Here is a 21569-nt window from a genome sequence, read left to right as displayed (position 1 = left end):
GTTTGGACTTAATTATCTTGAATAATTTTGTACCATCTGCAAACTTTGCTACTTCACCATTCATTCCCTTTTCCAGATCATTAATGAATATGTTGACAGCACAGGCCCCAATACAGATCCTTGGGGAACCCTGCTGTTTACCTCTCTCCATTGTTAAAACTGACCTATCTGCATAGCTGGCTCAACCCTTTTTCTCTTCTGAGATGAACCACAAGTAGTGGGAATTAGAAGTCTTGGATTTTATTCCTGTTTAGTCACCATGGGTCAAATTTTCAAAGATATGCATGCACCTAAAGATGAAGATAGGTACCTAGGGTGGGATCCACAAAAGGATATAGGCAACTAACTCTTGTTTTTAGGCACCCAAGTCCTGTTTTTTAGGTACCACTGCAATCCACAAAACTCACACTCAGCTGCCGCCTAACCCTGTAGGAACCTAAACTCATTTGGTGCCTATGTTTTTGCCTCTGGGCATATGCACGGCAGTCTCACTGTAGGCGTCTGGGCAACTATCTCCCACCTGAGCCTGCACACATGCCTCGTGATAGGTGTCCAGACACCTATCTCCCACCTAAGCTCTGGAGCAATTCACAGACTCGAAGAGATAGGCACTCGGCCACCTAAATCACATGCAGGGACCTGATCCAGTAGGCATGCTTAGAGGCAGGGCTTAGCAATCACCCCTCTGGTCAGCACCTCCCATTAGCTACTTTAGGCAGCTCCCCACTTAGCCTACTGACTTTGTGGATTGCAGTCTAAGGCGCCTACGTCTCCTCATTCATTGTATAGGCACCTAGGCACCTAACTCAGGCTGTGTGAATGGCAGCGTTGTTCCTGTGATTTTCTAGATGCCTCAAAGTTAGGTGCCATGACACTGAGCATTGCAACATCTAAGTCCCTTCATGGATCCTGCTTCTATGGGTTTTCAAAAGAGCTTAGTTGTCTAACTCCTATTGATTTAAATGGGAGTTAGGCCGCAGGTGCTTTTGGAAATAGCAGTTGCCTATCTGCATCTTTAGGAACCTAAATATGGTTGAAAATTTGGCCCCATATGACCTGGGGGGCAAATTATTAACCTCACTGTGAGTTAACCCTTAAACTTGGTACACCTCTACTCCGATATAACGCGACCCGATAGAACATGAATTCAGATATAATGCGGTAAAGCAGTGCTCCGGGGAGGCGGGGCTGCGCACGCTGGCGGATCAAAGCAAGTTGGATATAATGCGGTATGATTTTTTGGCTCCTGAGGACAGCGCTATATCGGGGTAGAGGTGTAATAATATTTACCTTAATCGCTTAAACTCGATAATAATATTTACCTTAATCAGTGTTTGTAAAGGCCTCTGAGATCGTCAGCTGAAAGAAGCTATATAAATAGAATATGTTTATCACTGGTTCCTGTCTGGCAAGAAATAGCATCACTTGCATGAGCAGTTACATCACTCGGCTCATTCAAGGGAACAATGAAGAGAAGGTACTGAATGCAGGTGAGAAAATGCACCTTGCAAGGGGCAGGGAGCCATTCATTTTGTGACCTCCCCCAAAGCAGGCTCTGTTGCAAGCTGTGTGTGAATGACTATTGGAACAGGGACAAAGTGAGGCAGTAATTCTCTCATTTTGATGGTTTAAAAGAAATAGCCACATCACCGTTCCCATAACTATAGACAAACAGTTTTTATCCTGTTCAATCAGCTATGCCCCAGCACTATATTAAACAGCCATTTCTTTCACAATATATATTAAAAAAAAACCCACTCTAACACAGGCCTTAATCATTATCTTTTTTAGTGTTCAGTGCTACTGTGTTTGTTCTAAGCCTGCTGGAGTGAATCGCTGTTTTAATGCAGCCGCTTTCAGAAGCTCAGCCCTCCACTGCACCGTGCTCAGTTGCCTCTTGTGAAGGCAATGACTTAAATCCAATGTGCCAGCATGACACAGGGGATGCTAATCGCAATCACATCAGTCTGGCTATCTTCTCAATGAGAGCTACGTTATCCAATGCCAGGCCCCAGATTACCAATTCAAGCAAGTACAAGGAGAAAAAAAAAAAACTTTCCATTTCAGAAACTGACGGAGCATATCCACGACTTAGCTACATCCCCGCATTTACAGCCAGCTGAGGATAAAAATGGGAGGGGAAACTAAACAAATGGCATACGTGCTGCTTCGGAAACCCAACTGTTTGTCTTGGCTTATTTTTTACCCCCATCCCCCATTACCTCGTGGAAAAACTCCAGGGTCCATGAAAGTCGCCATGCTGAAGTTTGCAAGTACGAACAAGAACACGAGCCCATTGTACACAGGGATGGCTGGGGAGATGGCTCTTGTTAACCAGGGGCACCTGCAGAGAAAGAGAATTACAGATGAGGACTTTTTACGATGTAACAAGCAGCAGCTTCCTGTTCACAGCGTGCAAGCAGAGACGCGCCGTTACAAACCCCCAAAGGTCATTCAGCGGTTGAATTTGTTACCTAGGAGTTGAAACAACTATTATGGCTGGTTTCAATGATCTACAGTACATATTATCTGCCCTCTGTAAAGCATCATAGTTCTACAGGGCAGACAGGACTGAATTGTTTATTTGTGGGGTTCTTGTGTTATGGAGCAATCTTCTTTTTTTTTTAATGACTTCACATTTCCCTTTTTGTATCATTGCTGCACCCTGACATGGCACTTCTGTAATCAGTGGCAAAGATTCTGCTTTCAGTCACTAAAACAGAATAACTTTAGGCCTTCAATTGGGGTTACTCCTGATTCCCACTGGTGTTAATCAGAACTGAATCTTTCAATCATCAATCTCCAGAAGATGTACAAATAGGAAAACAAATAATTTCCTTCAAGCTCTTTTATTTCCTACTCAGTTCTCCCCAGTGAGAGCCCTTAAGTCTGTAAATATCACTCCTGGACATCATTGCAAAACCTCTTTCTATGGGGAAAGTACAGGGTAAAAAGCTTTAGTTAAAGCTTGTTTTAGCTCTGCAGGGGCCAACAGAATGCAAGCATGGTACTTAAAATACTGTGCATAGCATCTGCCATGTAAACTGTTTTCCAGAAGAAAGGAGATTTGTAAAGCGTGTATAACTAATGAGTCAAGACACAGGAAGGCTGTTCTAGCTGCAAATGAGAAGGCTCTTGCACCAAGGGGGATCGGAGTACCAGAGCAGAACACAGATAATTTCCCTGCTACATAGACTATACTTAAGATGATTTTCCCTGATAAAGGAATTTATTTATTCATTCTGCCATTTATAGCCCCTTGTACATTTGACTCTGAAACGTAAATCACGTTTATTTTTCTCCATTGTGTATATAGAGGTTTGTTATTGTAGGGTTTCTAAGAAGCTTCCCTCCTAAAAAAACTCCTGAAGAAAGTACCTACTTTAAAAATGGGAACAGAGAGGACCAGGGAATTATAGACCTATTGGCCTAACTTCAATAACTGGAAAGATACTGGAACAAATTATTAAACAATCAGTTTGTAAGCACCTAGAGGATATGAGGAATAGCCAGCATGGATTTGTCAAGGACAAATCATGACAAACCAAACCAATTTCCTCTGGCAGGCGTACTGGCCTAGTGGATGGAGGAAGCCATAGATTTTGAATATCTTTATTTTAGTAAGGCTTCAATCTCACATAACAGTCCCATAAGCAAACTAGGGAAATATGGTCTAGATTAAATTACTATAAAATGGGTGCATAACTAGCTGAAAGACCATACTCAAAAGAGTAGTTTTCAATGATTCACTGTCAAACCGTGAGGATATATCTAGTGGGGTCCAGCAGGGGCCAGTCTTGGGTCCGGTACTATTCAATATTTTCATTAATGACTTGGATAATGGAATGGAGAGTATGCTTATAAAATCTGCAGATGACATCAAGCTGGGAGGTGTTGCAAGCACTTTGGAAAACAGGATTAGAATTCATAACAACCCTGATAATCAGAGAATTGGTCAGAAATCAACAAAACGAAATTCAATAAAGACAAGTGCAAAGTACTACACTTAGGAAGGAAAGATCCAATGCACAACTACAATATGGGGAATAACTGGCTAGGCATTAGTAGTGGCTGAAAAGGATCTGGAGGTTATAGTGGATCACAAATTAAATATGAGTCAACAATGTGATGCAGTTGCAAAAAAGGCTAAAATCATTCTGGGATGTATTAAGAGGAGTGTCGTATGTAAGAGATGTGAAGTAACTGTCCCACTCTACTCAGCACCAGAGAGGCTTCAGTTGGAATATTGTGTCCCGTTCTGGTCATCACACTTCAAGAAAGATGTGGACAAATTTGAGTGAGTCCAGAGGAAAGCAACAAAAATGATAAAAGGTTTAGAAAACCTGACCTCTGAGGAAAGGTTAATAAAAATGGGAGTGTTTAGTCTTGAGAAAAGAAGATAACAGTCTTCTAAGATGTTAAGAAAAACAACGAGGAGTCCGGTGGCACCTTAAAGACTAACAGATTTATTTGGGCATAAGATTTTGTGGATAAAAAGCCCCACTTCTTCAGATGCATGGACCATGCAGCTGACAAAGTCCATGCATCTGAAGAAGTGAGGTTTTTTTACCCACAAAAGCTTATGCCCAAATAAATCTGTTAGTCTTTAAGGTGCCACCGGACTCCTCGTTGTTTTTGTAGATGAAGACTAACACAGCTACCCCTCTAATATGTTAAGTGCTGTTATAAAGAGGATGGTGATTAACTGTTCTCCACATCACTGTGGTAGGACAAGAAGTAATTAGCTTAATCTGCAGTAAGGAAGCTTTAGGTTAGATATTAGAAAAAACTTTCTAACTATAATGTTAGTTAAGCTCTGGAATAGGCTTCCAAGTAAGGCTGTGAAATCCCCATCACTGAAGAGTTTTAAGAACAGGTTGGACAAACACCAGCCAGGGATGGTCTAGGTCTTGCCCAGCACAGCTGACTGGATTAGATGACCATTCAAGATCCCTTCTAGACCGATATTGCTATGATTCTATGAAAAAGAAAAGCATATTAAAAAGTCACATGGATTTTGCAAACAGAAGTAAGAAAAATTATAGAACCAAAAAAGTTTGAGTCCTCACAACTGACAGGGCACCTTTAATCTGTACCAGTCCTGACAGTCAGGCACTACCCCATGCCCATAGCAGCGTAATGCCCTGCCCCCATTAGTGTATATCATTCATCATCACCAATATTTGGCTGTTACTTACACCTATATTAGAGCCAGACTGTTTGCAGCGCTGAACCCTGTCAAAAGAAGTAATACTCATAAAGCAACCAACCTTTCCCCAAATCTAATTCAAACTGTTCTGTTCCAGACATAGCATTTTAAACAGCTGTGAATGGTGCTGTTGACCTTGGAGAAAGACCATTAAAGAGGCCCTTGTGGCTAGTATTAGAATGACAGAGCCATTTGCATGTTCCGTCTGCTAGTGAATGAGCAATACACAGAGATTCTCCTACACTCCCCTTCCCTCCCCAACCACTATAACAGTACAGGCGTCCCACATTTTACTTCACAGAGTGCCTGTAAGATTCTTTACTAACAACTAAGCTAAAGAGGCCAACGTGCCTTTATTTGCTTCAGTCAGCCTATATTTGCTGGATTTGTTTAGGAGTGGACCGCAGAACTGTCATGCTAGAAGAGACCAATATCCTGTCACCGACAATGGCCAGATGCTTCAAAGGAAGGTGTAAGAAACCCATCAGTAAGCAGTTATGGGATAAACTCTGCTCAGGGAACTTCCTTCTCTAAATCTGTTATAATTCTATTCCATCCAGCTACTGATGAATCCATTTTCCCTGGTGAATGAGACAAGACATCTCAGCAATCAAGGATTATAAAGTTGCTCCTCACTTGTCAAGCAGGGAAGGGACAAGTCAGCAAACCAAAGGACAGGAAAGTCATTCTTACAGATAATTGGCCACACAGAGCAGGTTTTTAATGAGTGAAACTGCCTTGAATGATTAATGTGATAACTGTTAAAGTTCTTGTGTGTGATTTACCTTGTCATATTCCCAACAACCACAGCATAACATTAGGAAAACTATAACCACAAACTAAGCTGTTCATTTACTGGATGAGTAGCGCAACTGAAAGACTTCACGGAAGTTGAAATAAAGGGTATAGTGAGTCATCATAAATATTAGCCAGAATCTGGTTTCCTCCTTTCTACTTTTTCCTTCCAGAATTTTTATGTAGCATGAAATATTGTGTAAAATGAGATCTTATGAAAGGGGCTTCTGAGCTTTTCCTCTGTAAATTAAAATGACAAGTAAAAGCAGAAACTGGGATCAAGCCAAAACCAGTAAAGATATGTTTTTAAGAAGCCAAAGCTATCCTGAAACTTTCATGCAACAATCTCAGCTTCTTTGAAGGAGAACTTCTGGGGGGAAAATCAGATGAAAAGTACAGTTTGATGGGCAAAGGATTCCCTAGAAACAGCACATTCTAACTGTTCTTCCTTCACCCCCATTTTTAGGCAAAAAATAACAGAAGCCTTAACCAAAATTTGGAAGTTTCTTTTGCTACTAATACTTTGTGCAACAAGTATGACTTTTGGCACCTTGCAATTGTTATGCCAGGAGGGGAAGTTCACAGTCATATTTATGCAGATTCCATAAGAGAGATGCCTTTTTCTTCTGGAGACTTGGATTCAAGTCTAGGCAAAGGCACAAATAAAAATGCATTTGGTGGCGTTAACTGCCTTCCTCCACTTCCATCTGCTTACTTTCCAAAATATTTCAGTGCCTTGACAAACTCCTCCTTAGTTTGGAGATGAAAAGTTTCCAGTTAACTATATACTTTGGCATCTTGGTACTTGACCAAGGACTTTTGGCAACTCCTAGAGTAAGTGATTTTGTATTTTAAACCACAGTCCTGAACTGAATCAGTATGGTCTCCCTTTCAAGTATGGACCAAATCCAACACCACTAAGTTGCAGGTTTCTGCAAAATTTGCAGCCCAGTGCAGCAGAACTGCAAAAGTAATTTCCTACAACGGCAATCCTACAAAATATGTCCCCTGATGCCAATTGCCTGGCAACAGGTGTGTACTTTTTGGAACTACAGAACTATTCCCAGTTAGGCTACCCAAGAAAAGAGTAATTTTATTAATTTACCATGGACAGTCACAGGAGGGATAACCAAGGGTGATGCCAAAGGCAGCAATTGTACAACTTTACCTGGTGAGTTGCCACACCTGTTGCTTCTTGGGTGTTGTTTTGCTTTCAATTTCAATGGGGCCATTATTTCACCCTTAGACTGGAGTCCCACGGGAACAGAACTAGCCCATTGTATGTGTTATTGCCTTGTATTTCTCATCCGTCACTTTCAGAAGAAGTCAGCCCAATTTGATATCTAGTTCAGTTGTCCAAATTCACTATATTACAGTTACTATGTTTTCTTTTAATTTCCCACTGTTTTTACTTTGGAGATACCCCATCTCCAATACACAGATTTTCAGCAGTAATACCAGTAAAGTATAAGCCAAAACTAGATGCATTTGTTCAAACATTGCCCTCTCAAAAATTTTAGGGATTCACATAAATTGGATCTGGATTCAAACCATCCCTGGCTTTGGACTGTAAACCTAAATCCAACAGATACAGTTTTGCAGAACCAAAGCCACTGCACTGTTGCCCAATTTGAGGTTAGCACCAAACATTTTCAAGGTACTTTCCCAACATTAGCTATTCTTCACAGCATCCCTGTGAGGTGAGCAAGTTAACCCACATCTAAACATTTACCTGTGGTTTGAATTATTATTTGCTAAATGTGTTATCATGCCCTGTTTATCTCAGGTTCCTGCTTCAATGCCATTGTGGCTTCTCCATCTCCCAGGGTGTCACAAATGACTGCCTGCAAGACACAATTTCACCCAAGCAGTGTGCAGAACCAATTTCTAGGGAAGCTGTCTTTCTAGGTCACTTGGTGGAAGGATGCCTCATTCCAACACAAAATGCTCCTAAGCGGTGATGATATTCTGACATTTATACTGATACATTACTATTGTGCACCAAGCCCAATGATAAGTCGCAGGCAGTGCCCTTTGTAGCACCCACTTCGATGTATTGTACAAAATGCAATTGTGTAAAATTTGGGTACCATTAGTGTCATAGGATCAAAAGCAGTTAGAAAGACCCATCAGCACACTGCCTGCAAGACCAGCATACAGTCCCCTGATGGAGTTTGCATTACGGAGTTTTTTCTGTGGTAGAAAATAAAGCCTGGCATCTCTGATGTGGATTTAAACCCACAAGTGGAACGATGAGGTTCAGCATGGCATCTTTGTTTCCTAAACCCTAGTCAATTTCCTATTAGAGGAAGCTCTACCTCCTTGTCTTCACAGAAACACCTAATAACACTGTCATTGGAGAAACCAGAGTGAGTGACCTTAGACAAGGCAAAAGATAAGCAAGAGGAGACAATGCCAGATTTTTTTTGACTTCACGTTTCAGTACAAAGCAACCAGATATGCCCCACCTGGCACAACTGCAGTCTCGAAGACTCCCTACCTCCTACAGAAGCGATTCCTCACATAACAGTAAACATTTAAATTCAAGTTAACTGGAAACAAAGGGCACAATAAGCCCCGTTCCAAGTTTAATTTAGATCTCTAACCCAAACCAGGAAATCTGCAGACTACCGCTATTATTTTTCCTCAGCTGTGCTAGAAGGAGAAATTCACCAAGAGAAGAGCCCTTTAATCGTTTTGTTTACTACAAAAATTAGAGCCAGCACACACCAGAAGCACATATTGTAGATAGTTATGAATCTCTGAACTAAGCACACAATTACACAGGCAGCATTTTCTGCATAATTATACATCTTTGGCATAGAGCAATTCTGCACATAACCCTTTGCAGAGTAATTCAGGATGACAGATTTAATCTCATTTGTCTTATTTGCTCTCAGAACCCTGTCACGATAAAATGAAAAGTTAAAAAGATTAACAAATAAAACTTACTAGGTGTCAGATATACTTAAGCATTAAAAACTGACTTCCTTTACTAAATTAAACAGCAGACAATCCTTTTCACTTGGTGCTAAGAAGTAGGACTTATCTGTGTCATACAATTACAGTTCACCTGTTTTTAGATAATTGAAAAAGGTTATTTGTTCCAATACCAAATTAAAGTTTTATTTAATCCTATAGACATCAAGACAAAAAAAATACAAATGAAGGAGCATAGTGAACATCAAAGAAACATATTTTAAACAATGAAACCTAATATGAATCCACTGTATTTGCAGGTGGGAGACCTGGGTTTAATTCCATGGTCATCATGTGGAAGACAGAATAAGCTTTGATACAGTGGAGACCAGAAACTCTGAAAGCGAGTAGGCAGAGACTACTGCCTACCATACTGACCAATATTGTATCATTGTTTCTTTGTACTCCTCCGTCTGTTTATAACCATTTGTTGTGACTTGTCTTATACTTAGATTGCAAGTTCCCCGGGTCAGGGACTGTCTTTTTGGTCTGTGTTTGTACAACTCCTAACACAATGGGGTCCTAATCTATGACTAGGGCTCCTGGACAGTATGGTAATACACATAATAAATAATAATAATAAATAAATAAATAGACACAGGTACTGGAAAAAGGTCTGAGCCACAAAGCTTGAATCCAAACCCAACCTTCCCACCAACATTAAGGAGGCTTGTATTAGGGTTTTGGGTTGGCCTGTTTTGTGGCAGACTTCTTATCTTGATAGTTTTGACTAAAAAAAAAAAAGAGGCCCAAATCATTTCAGACTTAGTTATCTGACAGACTACCTCTCTGGTGATGAGATATCTTAGCAGGTGATCAGCAGAGACACCTGAGATGACAATGCCCTGGTTTTAACAAGAGGCAACTACTTGCAGGGTATTTCTCAGGGTGGGGCCCAGGATTCTGGAACTTGCTTCCCAACTGGACCTGACAGAATGAATCAGCTGACCTTCAGGACACACTGAAAGGCCAATGTATTCTGCCAAGCTTTTAAGGAAGGGATAGGGTTTGCAAGAGGGAAGGAACAGAAGCCGTGAGAGTGATTGCTGTTCTTTCTTAATGGCTGATTGGGTGAGGAAGAATGTGTGATTATTTGGTAAGTTAGGGAAGGGTTTTGTTTTATGGTGCACTTAGAGCAAGACAAGTAGGTAAGATCTGTATCCAAACTCCTTCAGAGTTCAGGGGTGCTTGGATGTCGTAGGTTCAGAACTGTTTTACAATAGCCTGCAACAATAACCTTGCTGCTGATAACAGAAACCAGAGCAGGTGAATACTGTCTTAAGAAGCCTCCACTGCTTCATGGGGAGCAGAAAGATAAGCAGAAGCCTGTGTTTTATAACAAATATGAAATAAAATGCAAAACAACATATAAAATGACAAACTCACTCAACAGAGGTGGTTCCTGCCCCATGGCCTTTGGCCTGGCTCCTCACTCCTGGTGCTGCAACCTGGTGCACAGGGTCACAGTGCCACTCTGATTTGGCCCAGCTGCCCCTCCATCATCATGATGGAGGGGCAGCCGGGCCAAACCTGAGTGGCATTGTGACCCTGCATGCCAGGTTGCAATGCCCAGAGCGGGGCCCAGCCCTGCAGGACAGGAGCCAGGGCTGTGGGGTGAGGGTCGGGTTAGGTTCAAGCTGGGGGGTGAGTGCAGGGCCGGCTCACTCTGTAACACCTGCTAGCACTGCCCACTCCCCGGGGACAGGACCCAAACACGCATAGATAAAAGGGAATAATTCAAAATTCCCCAAAAATAATATTGAGGGGGGCAAAAAAGAAAAGAATTTCACAGGGAGCCCCAAAAAGTTCAGACAAACATCCAAACTTTGAGCTGCTTATCCAAATCAAATCAGAGTCTTCTGAGGTTTGCTTATATGACGACTGAACTGTATCTAATGTTTGATCGGAGTTTAGCACACCTCCTTCCTCGGGTGGAATGAAAAAATGTATTTCTGTACAAAACACAAGGTGCTGGTTTACAGTCAGAGAGAATCTCTTTTAACTCAAATCAATTTCCACAGTATTAGGGAGATGCAACAATAATGTGAAGTAATTGGCTCAGTGCTGTTCAGCCATGCAGACAGAAACAGCTCAGCAAGGTAGAGCCTAATTAGATAATAAGATGGGCCAACAAGAAGGCAGAATTTGATAATCACTGGTATAAACTTCATTGAAAACCTTCCAATTAGCTGTTTTCTTAAGCTGTACCAGCCTGTTCTTGTTTGATAAATTCAGAGTTTATTTTCCTACACCCTCTTCCTTAAAAACAAATATTTACCTGGGGGCAGCATTTGACCAAAAAATTGTACAAGTAAGGGATAGTAAAATATCACTGGAATCTGGGCAATGGTTTGACATTAGTCATATTTCACTAGCATCTTGTAGCCCTAACCAAGATTGGGACCTTATTACACTCTGCATTGTACATACAATCCCTGCTCTGAAGAGCTTACAGTATAAGCAGATGAGACAAAGGTTAGGTAAGGAAATACCTAGAGAGGAAAAGGCATTTGCCTCTGGTCACATAGCAGGCCAGCAGCATAGCTGGGACCAGAACCCAAGCCTCTTGACAGTCAGACCAGCGGCCAAACCACTAATCCGTGCTGCTTTCCTTCTTTCAGTAGCACCTGTATTATAGAGGGACCAAACCAAACACTTTGGAAAAGTTCAGAGCTGGATCTGAATTTTGCAAGCCTGGCCCATCCCTGCTATTAAACAGAGCAAAGCATTTGGAAGATAGAGCATTCAAGAGCTGTTTGGGAAAAGTTTGATGTGTACGGCACAGTCTGCACCTCATGGTGGGGAAACACAGGAGAGCCTTCTTAGCTATAAGCGCTGAAGAGCGGATGCACCTCTTACATAGCTGAGACGAGGGATTTTTCATACACTGTTTTCCTGCCCAAAGTCACATGTGAAGCCGTTTTCTGATGATGTACAGTCAATACAGTGACATCAAGAAGACATCTTCCATTTTTGGCTCCTGCTGAAGATATTGGGGGATTATTGTACATCTAAATACATAGGACCCGATAATCAAAGGTGCCAAGCACCTGCAACTGTAAATAAAGTCTTTTATAAAAAAAAAGTGTGTCTGGAATTTTTTTGAGATAAAAGAGTATGTCTGAGCATCATACACAATATATGGTCTCGTGTCAAAAGCACAAGCCTAGGACTCCGGAGACCTAGGCTTTATTCCAGCTCTCACAGGCTTACTTTGATAAATTACCAAATCTCTGTACCTCATTTGTAAGAGTAAGGATAATACAGTAGCTACCCTGGCAACATACCGCTGCTAAGAGGTAAATTAGTGATGGAAGGTGATACAAATGCAGAGTATAAAACACGTGGGGTATTACATAAACAAGCGGGTTGAGGCCAGAAAAAGTAGAAGTTAGAGAATTTACCAGTTCAATATTGCAACTGATGAAGAATGGACTCTGAACCTGGCCATGTGAGAGGTGTTGCAAAAATATCCACCTTAAACTGTCAGGTGCAGTTATCCATCACAAAAAGGGTTTTTTATCATCTCTTTCCTAGTGAAATATAGTTGTGAGCCAGAGGTTCAAATCCATCTCCAGCTTAACTACATTTAATTATTCAAAGGAAATGTGCTGGGTTGAAATTCACTGAGGTTTAACAAGAGCTGATGGGGTTTCAGTGAACTTTCCATTACACCCTGGTCTCATTCCAAAGGCTAGTTGTGCATGTCTACTATAGTAGAGATCAGAGGAGCCAAATCAATTAAAAAGTCAACTTGAGATATAATGCCCCTTGGTGGAAATTCTTATCTGTGCTATATATCACCATCACCAAGTAAAATATGTTCAAAGGCTTCTCACATCACTGCTTGAAAGTTCTATAGCCTGCTTCCTTCCTCTTTGTAAATAGTCGGCCCCCAGTTTATCTGAGAAAAGCAACGACTGCCATATGCGCTGATGTAGTTGAAACATGGAAATAACTAGAATCTATTTAGACGATAAACAAGCAATCACAGGTAAGGAGTGCACTCTATTCTTTTCACTTTGAAATATGTATTGCCTCTTATGCAACAAAGGCTAAAACAGACAGTACCTTCTCCTCAGCAATTGAGAATCATACTTACTCCAAATGAAGGCTTAAAGCCATCATAAAGCACCTGACTGAGCAATACTAAGGCAGGAGGAGAAAATCTTGCTTGACTCCATTTGGTAATCACCTTAGTTTGTAAGCATTTTGGGGCAGTGACCTTCCTTTGCTATGTTTGTAAAGCACTAAGACACAGTTGGCACTATAAGAAGAACAATGTGCTGTAAAAGTGTATCTCCTTTTATCCATTTTAAAAGTGAAGCTTTTCAATTTCACCAAGCGCTGAAGGCTTACAGTGTACTCAGGTTCTACAACATGTATAAAAGTCAGACCTTCATAGTCAAACACAGGAGCGTGATACAATTCCTATCTGTAAGTGAAGCAGTGAAGGTTCACACCATTTATAGCCTCATGTGGGGGCTGCCTGGTGAGCCACAGCAGTGAACTGGAGTCTCCAGCTCCTCCCATACAACCTAGAACAGAACTTAGTACTGCCCACAGTCAAATAGGAACGGACCTGGAGGAGTGGGGAATGGACTGAGTCCACAGATCCACTGATCTAAATCCTCCATGTGAGGTCAGGTGCAGAGGCGCATCGGCTGCTATACCAGCCCATGAAGTAATGAAACACCTGCAGAGAGACCAGGCAGCCTGCCTTTAGGCTGGGGTGGAAAAGGCGGGTGATTTTTCAGATTACACATGCTTTTTGCAGGCTGGATGAATCACATGCCTTAATTGGCATTTAAAATAATGTCATGGTTAAAGCTCTTGCAAGAGGAGACAGTCTTAAGTGTTTTTCAGATGTATATTTCTCTACTCAAGATGGTTTCTGTAAATATATAATAAATCTACCTCTAAAGCCGTCATTCAGAAAACAATGCTCCTTTCTTCCTTTATCTTTTTAAAATATTTCCCTCTATAGTCCTTTAGCATCTCACAGGGAACTAACAGCTAAACTGGGCATAAATCTGTTGACTTTGTGTCTGGCCCTTGAAATGCCCCTTTAGAACTATAGCACCCTTGAAAAATCAGGGACTGAGGACAATAAGGGCATATTTGCAAATTAGCAAATACTCTGGTGCATTTGTGCTGTTTGGCCTCTTAAAGTCCATAACTCAAGGCAAGGCTAGTGCCCTAATAAGCGACATTCAAATGTTTCCTTATTAGGTCAGATCATGCCCACCTAACTGATATGAGTAATCTCAGTGGGCAAATTCACTTCCATTGCAGTCTATGAGTGGACATTAGGGATGAGAGTAGCTAATCACGTATATAGAGAAAGATTTATCCCACTGTGGACCATTTCTTAAGATCCTCTCAGGGACACCTCCCCTTCCAGTTCCAATCCCATTCTTTCCCTGGAACCATTAGAGTGTTTAGTAGCATGAAAATAATCAGAATGTAACAAGGAGAGAAAATTAAAATAAACTGACTTTAACTGATGGATGCTACGACTTGTCTATATTTGTTCCCATCTCCAAGTGTAGGGCTTTACATTTTGTAGCACTGACTGTTGATTTCAGGCCCTGAGGCTTTGGTATCTCCAGGTCACTCTGTAGTTTGGTTCAGTGTTCTGCATAACTGTTACCTGTTCTATTCCGGATCACAACTAAATTTACCCCCAAAGAAACTCTGAACATGAAGCAGCTATGTGTATCCCCTCTCTGCTTTTGACTTTAATTGGTCAAATATCCCTTCAAAATCCCATAATGAAGTCCTAAATCAAAGTTTTGATTAGCAGGAAGCATCACAGCACGAAAACTACTGTTTATCTAGCTATTTATATGGGTCTCACCAACATAGTATCACAATTATTAAGGGATTTTAACCCCACCATACCCTTGTGAGGCAGGGAAGGATTATCTCCATTTTACAGAAGGGGAACTGAGGCACAGGATAGATTAAGTATCTTGAGACAGATGTGGAATTGCTTGTAATAATTTAAAAATACTGAGTGGTAATAACATTATGAACACTATATGTGATCTGGTTAATGAGGTAAAGTTATTGTACATGGGGTATAAGACTTTTCTCTAGGACTGTATTGTTCTAGCTTAATAGGCGCTGAAGGAAAAACTAGCAAGGAAGCTAGGGTTGCCAGGTAGTACTGACTGGACACCAAAAGTCCGGTTACCTGGGTAACCGTCTGCAATCGGCTTCCGCGCCAGGAGGGAGGGAAGAGCAGTTGCTGCTGGAGCAGGAGGAGTACTCAGGAACTGCCTGGTTCCAGCGGAGAGAGGTACCGGTGTCCAGGGGGAGGGATCCTGAAGTACATGGCGTTTGAGGAGTGGGGCTGGTGGCTGGGCTCACCACCTGGGCCCCCTTCTCAGCCTCCTTTGTGCCCCATCCCCAGGGTGCTGCCCCCCATCCTGCCCCAATCATCCCTCATCCCCAGAGCACAGCTCTCCCTCAAACATCCTGCCCCAGTCACCCCTCCATCCCTAGAGCCCTGCTCAGCTGGTGGGAGGAGGGAGGTGGAGAGAGCAGTGAGTGATGGGTATGGGGGGGGACAGGGCCTCAAGGGACGAGGCAGAGCAGGGGGGAGGGAGGTTCCAGCGCTGAGTGTCTGGTTTTCACAAATTAGAAAGTTGGCCACCCTAAAGGAAGCACCACAGTGGGTCTAAATAAGTAAACCAGGCTCTGAGACTCGGTGCTTCAGGTTTTTCTTTGCAGTGTAGACATACCACCCACAGAAGACGACGCTGTGGAGGGGTCTGAAAGAGCTGTTTCTTTCCCCAGATCCAGGGAATGGTAAGCCTTGGGGAAAAGCAGGCCTGCGTATAGACTGGTTTATTGTTTTTAAGAGCTGTTTTCTCTTAAACGCTTTTGTTCTAACTACATAATACTTTGCTTTAGGGTGACCAGACAGCAAATGTGAAAAATCGGAACAGGGGGTGGGGGGTAATAGGAGCCTATATAAGAAAAAGACCCAAAAATCGGGACTGTCCCTATAAAATCGGGACATCTGGTCACCCTACTTTGCTTTAAGAAGGCTGTTTGGTCACTGGACACCATTGTCATAGCTCCCAGAGGGAGATACTGAACCCAAGTCCAATCAGCTGAGGTAATCATGGGCAGTACCTGGGGACTACAGCCTACTCAGAGAGTGGTAGAATCACATGATTCCACGCAGAGACAGTGACAGCTTGAGGCCTGACTGGAGAGGGGGTGAGCTCACAAGGACCAGGAAAGGTCCAAGATGCAGTTAGCCCACAAACGTGACATGAGTTGCCCAAGGTCATGCAGCAGATCTATGGTTCGCCTGGGGATTGATCCCAGTCTCCTGAGCCCCAAACCATTGTCCCCTCCACTAGAACAATTCAGCATTGTGACAAACAGCAACTTGAACATGGAATTGCTCTGCAAATTAGAGATTTGGGACTACAGGAGCTGTACCTGGGGGCAAATTGTTATTCTTAAAATAAAATAAATCCCTTTAAATGTGACTAACAGCTCTTATCCTACAACAGAGAAGCCAGGAAGAGCAGGAAAGGCAATATGCAGGAAAAGGAAAGCGAGCAAGATTTGCCAACCAACACAAAACAAACAAGACCAGAATGAAAAAATGGTCAGAGCTTTTTAGAATCTCCCAAGCTTTAATGTATTATTTGTATCACAGTAGCACCTAAAAGCCCCACCAGAGACCAGCGCCCAATTGTGGTAGACACTGTTCATACAGAGCATATAGACTAAATAGACACAGGAAGTATTATCAGAGCCCTGTGTAGTCCACACCACAAAGGTACCAAATTCTTCAGCAATGTTAATTTATTCAATTCTCATCCTTCCACACCTACTAGAATTACACACACACACACACACACGTTTATTGACTAATTTTGTATCCAAAGATTATTTTGGGTTTTTTTTACACTATGCTCTCCAGGTCTTCACAGTCCTCAGTTGTCATTATGCTGTCCAGAAGCTCAGAACCTCCTTTCCAACAAGAAGACCAGAGAAGAGGAAGCTTGTAGCAAGCTTTAGTGGTTCTCATCCCCAATCGCTGAGCCTTGGTGCTGCATTGTTCTCCAGGCAGCTCAGTTCCCCAGTCTACACTTGGGGCTCTGCTTCTCCTTGAATGCAAACTGTACTCAAGCTCTGGGAACACAGAACCATGCAGGGAGTTTTCACTTATAAACCGATTAACTGCCCCTTGTGGGGAAATCTTGTAAGCAAGTTCTAGCAGCTTAGGGAGACAAATGTCTGGCTGCTGCTAAGTGACCAATTCCACAGCAAGAGAGCTGAATTCTCTGGAAAAATGCCAAATTTCTCAGCCACAGAACCATAGTCCATGGCATCCTGACTAAGATTAATGGGACAGTTCACACCTCTCAGAGCCATTGTTTCAGGCTGTCTGCAGACTTGGGCAAGCACCGTTTTTCACTGTTCACTTTTTAAAGATTACCTTTAAAAACTATGAGGGCTAGAAACAATTCTTTACAAATAAAAGTTGAGATTCTAGAGCATAATTTTCTGTTGAAAGAGGTGAATTTTGCAACAAGCTCCATGGGTACGGAGTACATGATTCTTGGTTATTATCTCCATTTTACAGATGTGGGACTGAAGCACAAAGTAAGAGACTCAATCAAGGTCACACAGGAAGACTGTAACAGAACCAGGAACTCAACCCAGCTCTCCTAAATCCTAGGCCAGTGCCTTAACCACATGCCCCTCCTTTCTTTTTCTCTTTATCAGACCACCGTACTCAATTTCCTATGTTAAACCCCCTTAGACACTTATAAGAACAAACTGGCTAATCTGGCTCGCTATTATGGAGTCAAATACCTGGCCTACTTTAGTTTGTCCTGAGGTGTTTAAAAACAGTGGGGTGGAGAAAACTCCTCCAACCCCTGTACCCCATGTTAGTGGAGTGTAGTTTGAGAGGACATTGATCACATAAGCAAATGTAATAAGTATTCTTCACAAAAAGCAGAGGAGGAAAAATGAGATGTGCTGCCAAACACTGAAATCAAAAGCTCAGGGCTACTGGATGACATTGAAGTGAATGAGGCAACAGAGCTGGCAAATGTTCATGTCCACATACAGTCAGACAGTCCCAGATTTCTATTTATTGCAGGTTTAATTCTCCTGGGAATGTCCTAGATTTACTTTTTAATTCAGTTCTTCTGTGTCCCAGTTCCACACTTCTCTGCCCATTCTACCTGACCACACAGCAGGGAATGTTGTTGTTATTGTGAGTTATAAAAGCCAGTACCTGCTAGTCCACCTACATCACAGTTCCTCTGCACTTTACCAAGGATAAGAGAGAGGCCAAACTCAGTCCTACCATAAATCCATTAATTTCAGTGAGGTTAAGGGTTGCCAACTTTCTAATTGTACAAAACCGAACACCCTTGCCCTGACCCCTTCCCGAGGCCCCACCTCTTCTCTGAGCCCCCACTCACTCCATACCCCCTCCCTCCATCACTCACGCTCCCCCACCCTCACCGGGCTGGGGCAGGGGGTTAGGGTGCGGGAGGGGTGAGAGCTCTGGCTGGGAGTCCGGGCTCTGAGGTGGGGCCAGAAATGAGGTATTCAGGTTCGGGGGGGAGCTCCAGGCTGGGGCAGGGGGTTGGAGTGCAGTAGGGGATGAGGGCTCTGGCTGGAGGTGTGGGCTCTGGGTTGGGGCCGGGGATGATGGGTTTGGGGTGCAGGGAGGGACTCAGGGCTGCGGCAGAGGTGGGGGAGGGGATGGGGGCTCTGGCTGTGGGGTGTAGACTCTGGGGTGAGGCTGGGGATGAAGGATTTGCAGTGCAGGAGGGGGTTATGGGCTGGGTCAGGGGGTTGGGGTACAGGAGGGGGTGTGGGCTCCTGGAGGAAGTTAAGGTGAAGGAGGAGGCTCAGGGCTGGGACAGGAGCTTGGGGCACAGGAAGGGGGTCAGGGTGTGAGCTCCAGCCAGGCCGTGCTTACCTCAGGCAGCTCCCAGAAGTGGCTAGCATGTCCAACTTCTAGGTGGGGGAGCCAAGGGGTTCTGTGCACTGCCCGTGCCCACAGGCGCTACCCCCACAGCTCCCATTGGCTAATGGGAGCTGCAGAGTTGGCACTCTGAGCAGGGGCAGCGCGTGGAGCCCCCATGACAACCCCTGAGCCGGACATGCCAACCGCTTCCGGGAGCCAGGCAGAGCTAGGGCAGGCAAGGAGCCTCCCTTAGCCCCCCTGTGCCACTGACTGGATTTTTAGCGGCCGGGTCAGCAGTGCTGACAGGAGCTGTCAGGGTCCCTTTTTAAACGGGTGTTCCAGTCAAAAACCAGATAGTTGGCATTGGCAACTCTCACTGAGGTTAGACTAGGGGAGTATTTGACTGAAGTACTTTGGGGATGGAGGGGGATCGTTTCAAAATTAATTATGAGCAAAATGTTTATCTTTTTAGATCTCCTTTTTATTCCACCTGCTGACTCTCTGCACTTCCGGCAAGGAAGAATTGTCTCACACTCACATAGCAATGCCAAAACATACAGTGCAGTCCTCTTCATTACCTTTTATAACATTTAATAGCACATTTACCACTCATGAAGGTGAGAGACTCCTTGCACTGACCTGAACTAGATAAAATGCAGGAAGTACTTTGAGCACTTCCCAGCACAGCTCTCCCAGTGCATCTCAGTGTTGATCTGCAACACTCCCCCACACTCTTCAAACAGATATTACTGATCTGTGCCACAGTGTGTAGTGTTTTTAGGAAAGTAACCAGCATGAAATAGGAAAAACAACACTCACTCAATTCCAAATCTGGGGGTTAAGACCCAGATCCTCAAAGATATTGAGGCACCTAAATACTTTTGAGGATCTAAGCCTAAGTCCATAACTCCCCATCTCTGTTGTAAACCAAGGCAGAATCAAATGCTAAAGGAGATGTGAACAGGAAGAGGTTATGAAATCAAAGGAAGTTAGGAGCCTAAATGCCTTTGTCGATCTGGGCCAGGGCCGGCTCCAGGCACCAGCTTGGCAAGCTGGTGCATGAGGCGGCCACTCCGGAGAGGGGCGGCAGGTCCAGCTATTCGGTGGCAATTCGGCGGATGGTCCCTCACTCCCGCTCGGAGCGAAGGACCTTACACCGAATTGCCACCGCAGATCGCGGCTTTTTTTTTTTTTTTTTTGGCTGCTTGGGGCGACCAAAACCCTGGAGCGAGCCCTGATCTGGGCCAAAGACTCCAAAACGACAGGTTTCCCAAGCAAACATAGCACATTTTACCAGTGTTGTGCTCAGACATCAGATCAAAAGTCAAAAGCAAAGTCCAATTTTCCATCTAGGACAACTAATGAGGAGTTGTGTACTAGAGGCATTCATGTCGGTATAGAGAGAAATGGGCAGCAGGAGATAAGTGAGATCTCACCTCATGCCATAGGAGTTCTAAATTCCCAGGGATACAAGAAGAAGAAACTGCTTCCTTACCATGTTCCTTTACAAGTCAGTCTGGATATGGCTAGGCCCAGCACTTCTGCATTACAACAGCTGAAGGGACTCTCAGAACAATTTTCAGCCAGTTTTAGCTCAAATATTCACACAAGGAATTATTGCACAATAGGAATCCAGCCAAATGAGAAACCAGCAAATGACATTCATAAGACACAGTTTGCACTGACAAGTCAGAATGCAGCTGAGTCCTCAGTACGGGTGGCTGCATTATCCGCCTTCCATCCATTGTCTGCAGCCAGCATGTCACACTAATCATAACCCAGCCTGCTAGAATGGCGCCTCTAAGAGATCAGAACATTCTTTACAGCATCTCAGTGGGCACTTCTATTACATGCTCTAGCTTTTTCTAAGCATTGCAAAGAACCTGTGTGGAAGAGACATTAGGGGTCTGGAGCACATGACTTATGAGGAGAGGCTGAGAGAACTGGGATTGTTTAGTCTCCAGAAGAGAAGAATGAGGGGGGATTTGATAGCAGCCTTCAACTACCTGAAGGGGGGTTCCAAAGAGGATGGAGCTCGGCTGTTCTCAGTGGTGGCAGATGACAGAACAAGGAGCAATGGTCTCAAGTTGCAGTGGGGGAGGTCCAGGTTGGATATCAGGAAAAACTATTTCACTAGGAGGGTGGTGAAACACTGGAATGCGTTACCTAGTGAGGTGGTGGAGTCTCCTTCCTTGGAGGTTTTTAAGGCCCGGCTTGACAAAGCCCTGGCTGGGATGATTTAGCTGGGAATTGGTCCTGCTTTGAGCAGGGGGTTGGACTAGATGACCTCTTGAGGTCCCTTCCAACTCTGATATTCTATGATTCTATGATTCTATGAAACACCTGCTTCTAACTTACAAAATATCAAAATCATTAAATTAATGCCAGATCCACTACAGAAGTGATAAAAGCAAGGAAGCAAGATAGTCACTCCATCCTTCACTCGTCCCCTCTTGATTAGAGGTTGCTGGGATTACAGCCCAATGGGGTGATCTTGTGTTCTGTAGTACCTACTGCAGCAGGAAACTACTGGCTTTCTATTCATCAGTGGGTGAGTAATATTGCCCTTGAATGGCTGGCTCACAGAGCAGATAAATGACCTATTAGTACTACTAGCAACAG

At 43.4% G+C, this 21569-nt stretch overlaps 1 protein-coding gene across 2 annotated transcripts in view; it reads right to left on the bottom strand.

The window, feature by feature from the left end:
• Positions 1 to 21569, bottom strand: part of ZDHHC8 (zinc finger DHHC-type palmitoyltransferase 8) — a 234645-nt gene that overhangs the window by 85108 nt on the left and 127968 nt on the right. For both annotated transcript variants that reach the window (XM_054006427.1, XM_054006426.1), the window contains exon 2: positions 2223 to 2344. In XM_054006427.1, the coding sequence (XP_053862402.1) occupies positions 2223 to 2344 (122 nt within the window). The remainder of the gene's footprint in view (positions 1 to 2222; positions 2345 to 21569) is intronic.

This window comes from Malaclemys terrapin, chromosome 16, assembly GCF_027887155.1.
Source record: "Malaclemys terrapin pileata isolate rMalTer1 chromosome 16, rMalTer1.hap1, whole genome shotgun sequence".
NCBI lineage: Eukaryota > Metazoa > Chordata > Testudines > Emydidae > Malaclemys > Malaclemys terrapin.
Note: the sequence above shows the minus strand (reverse complement) of the source record. Positions and strands in the feature narration are given on the sequence as shown.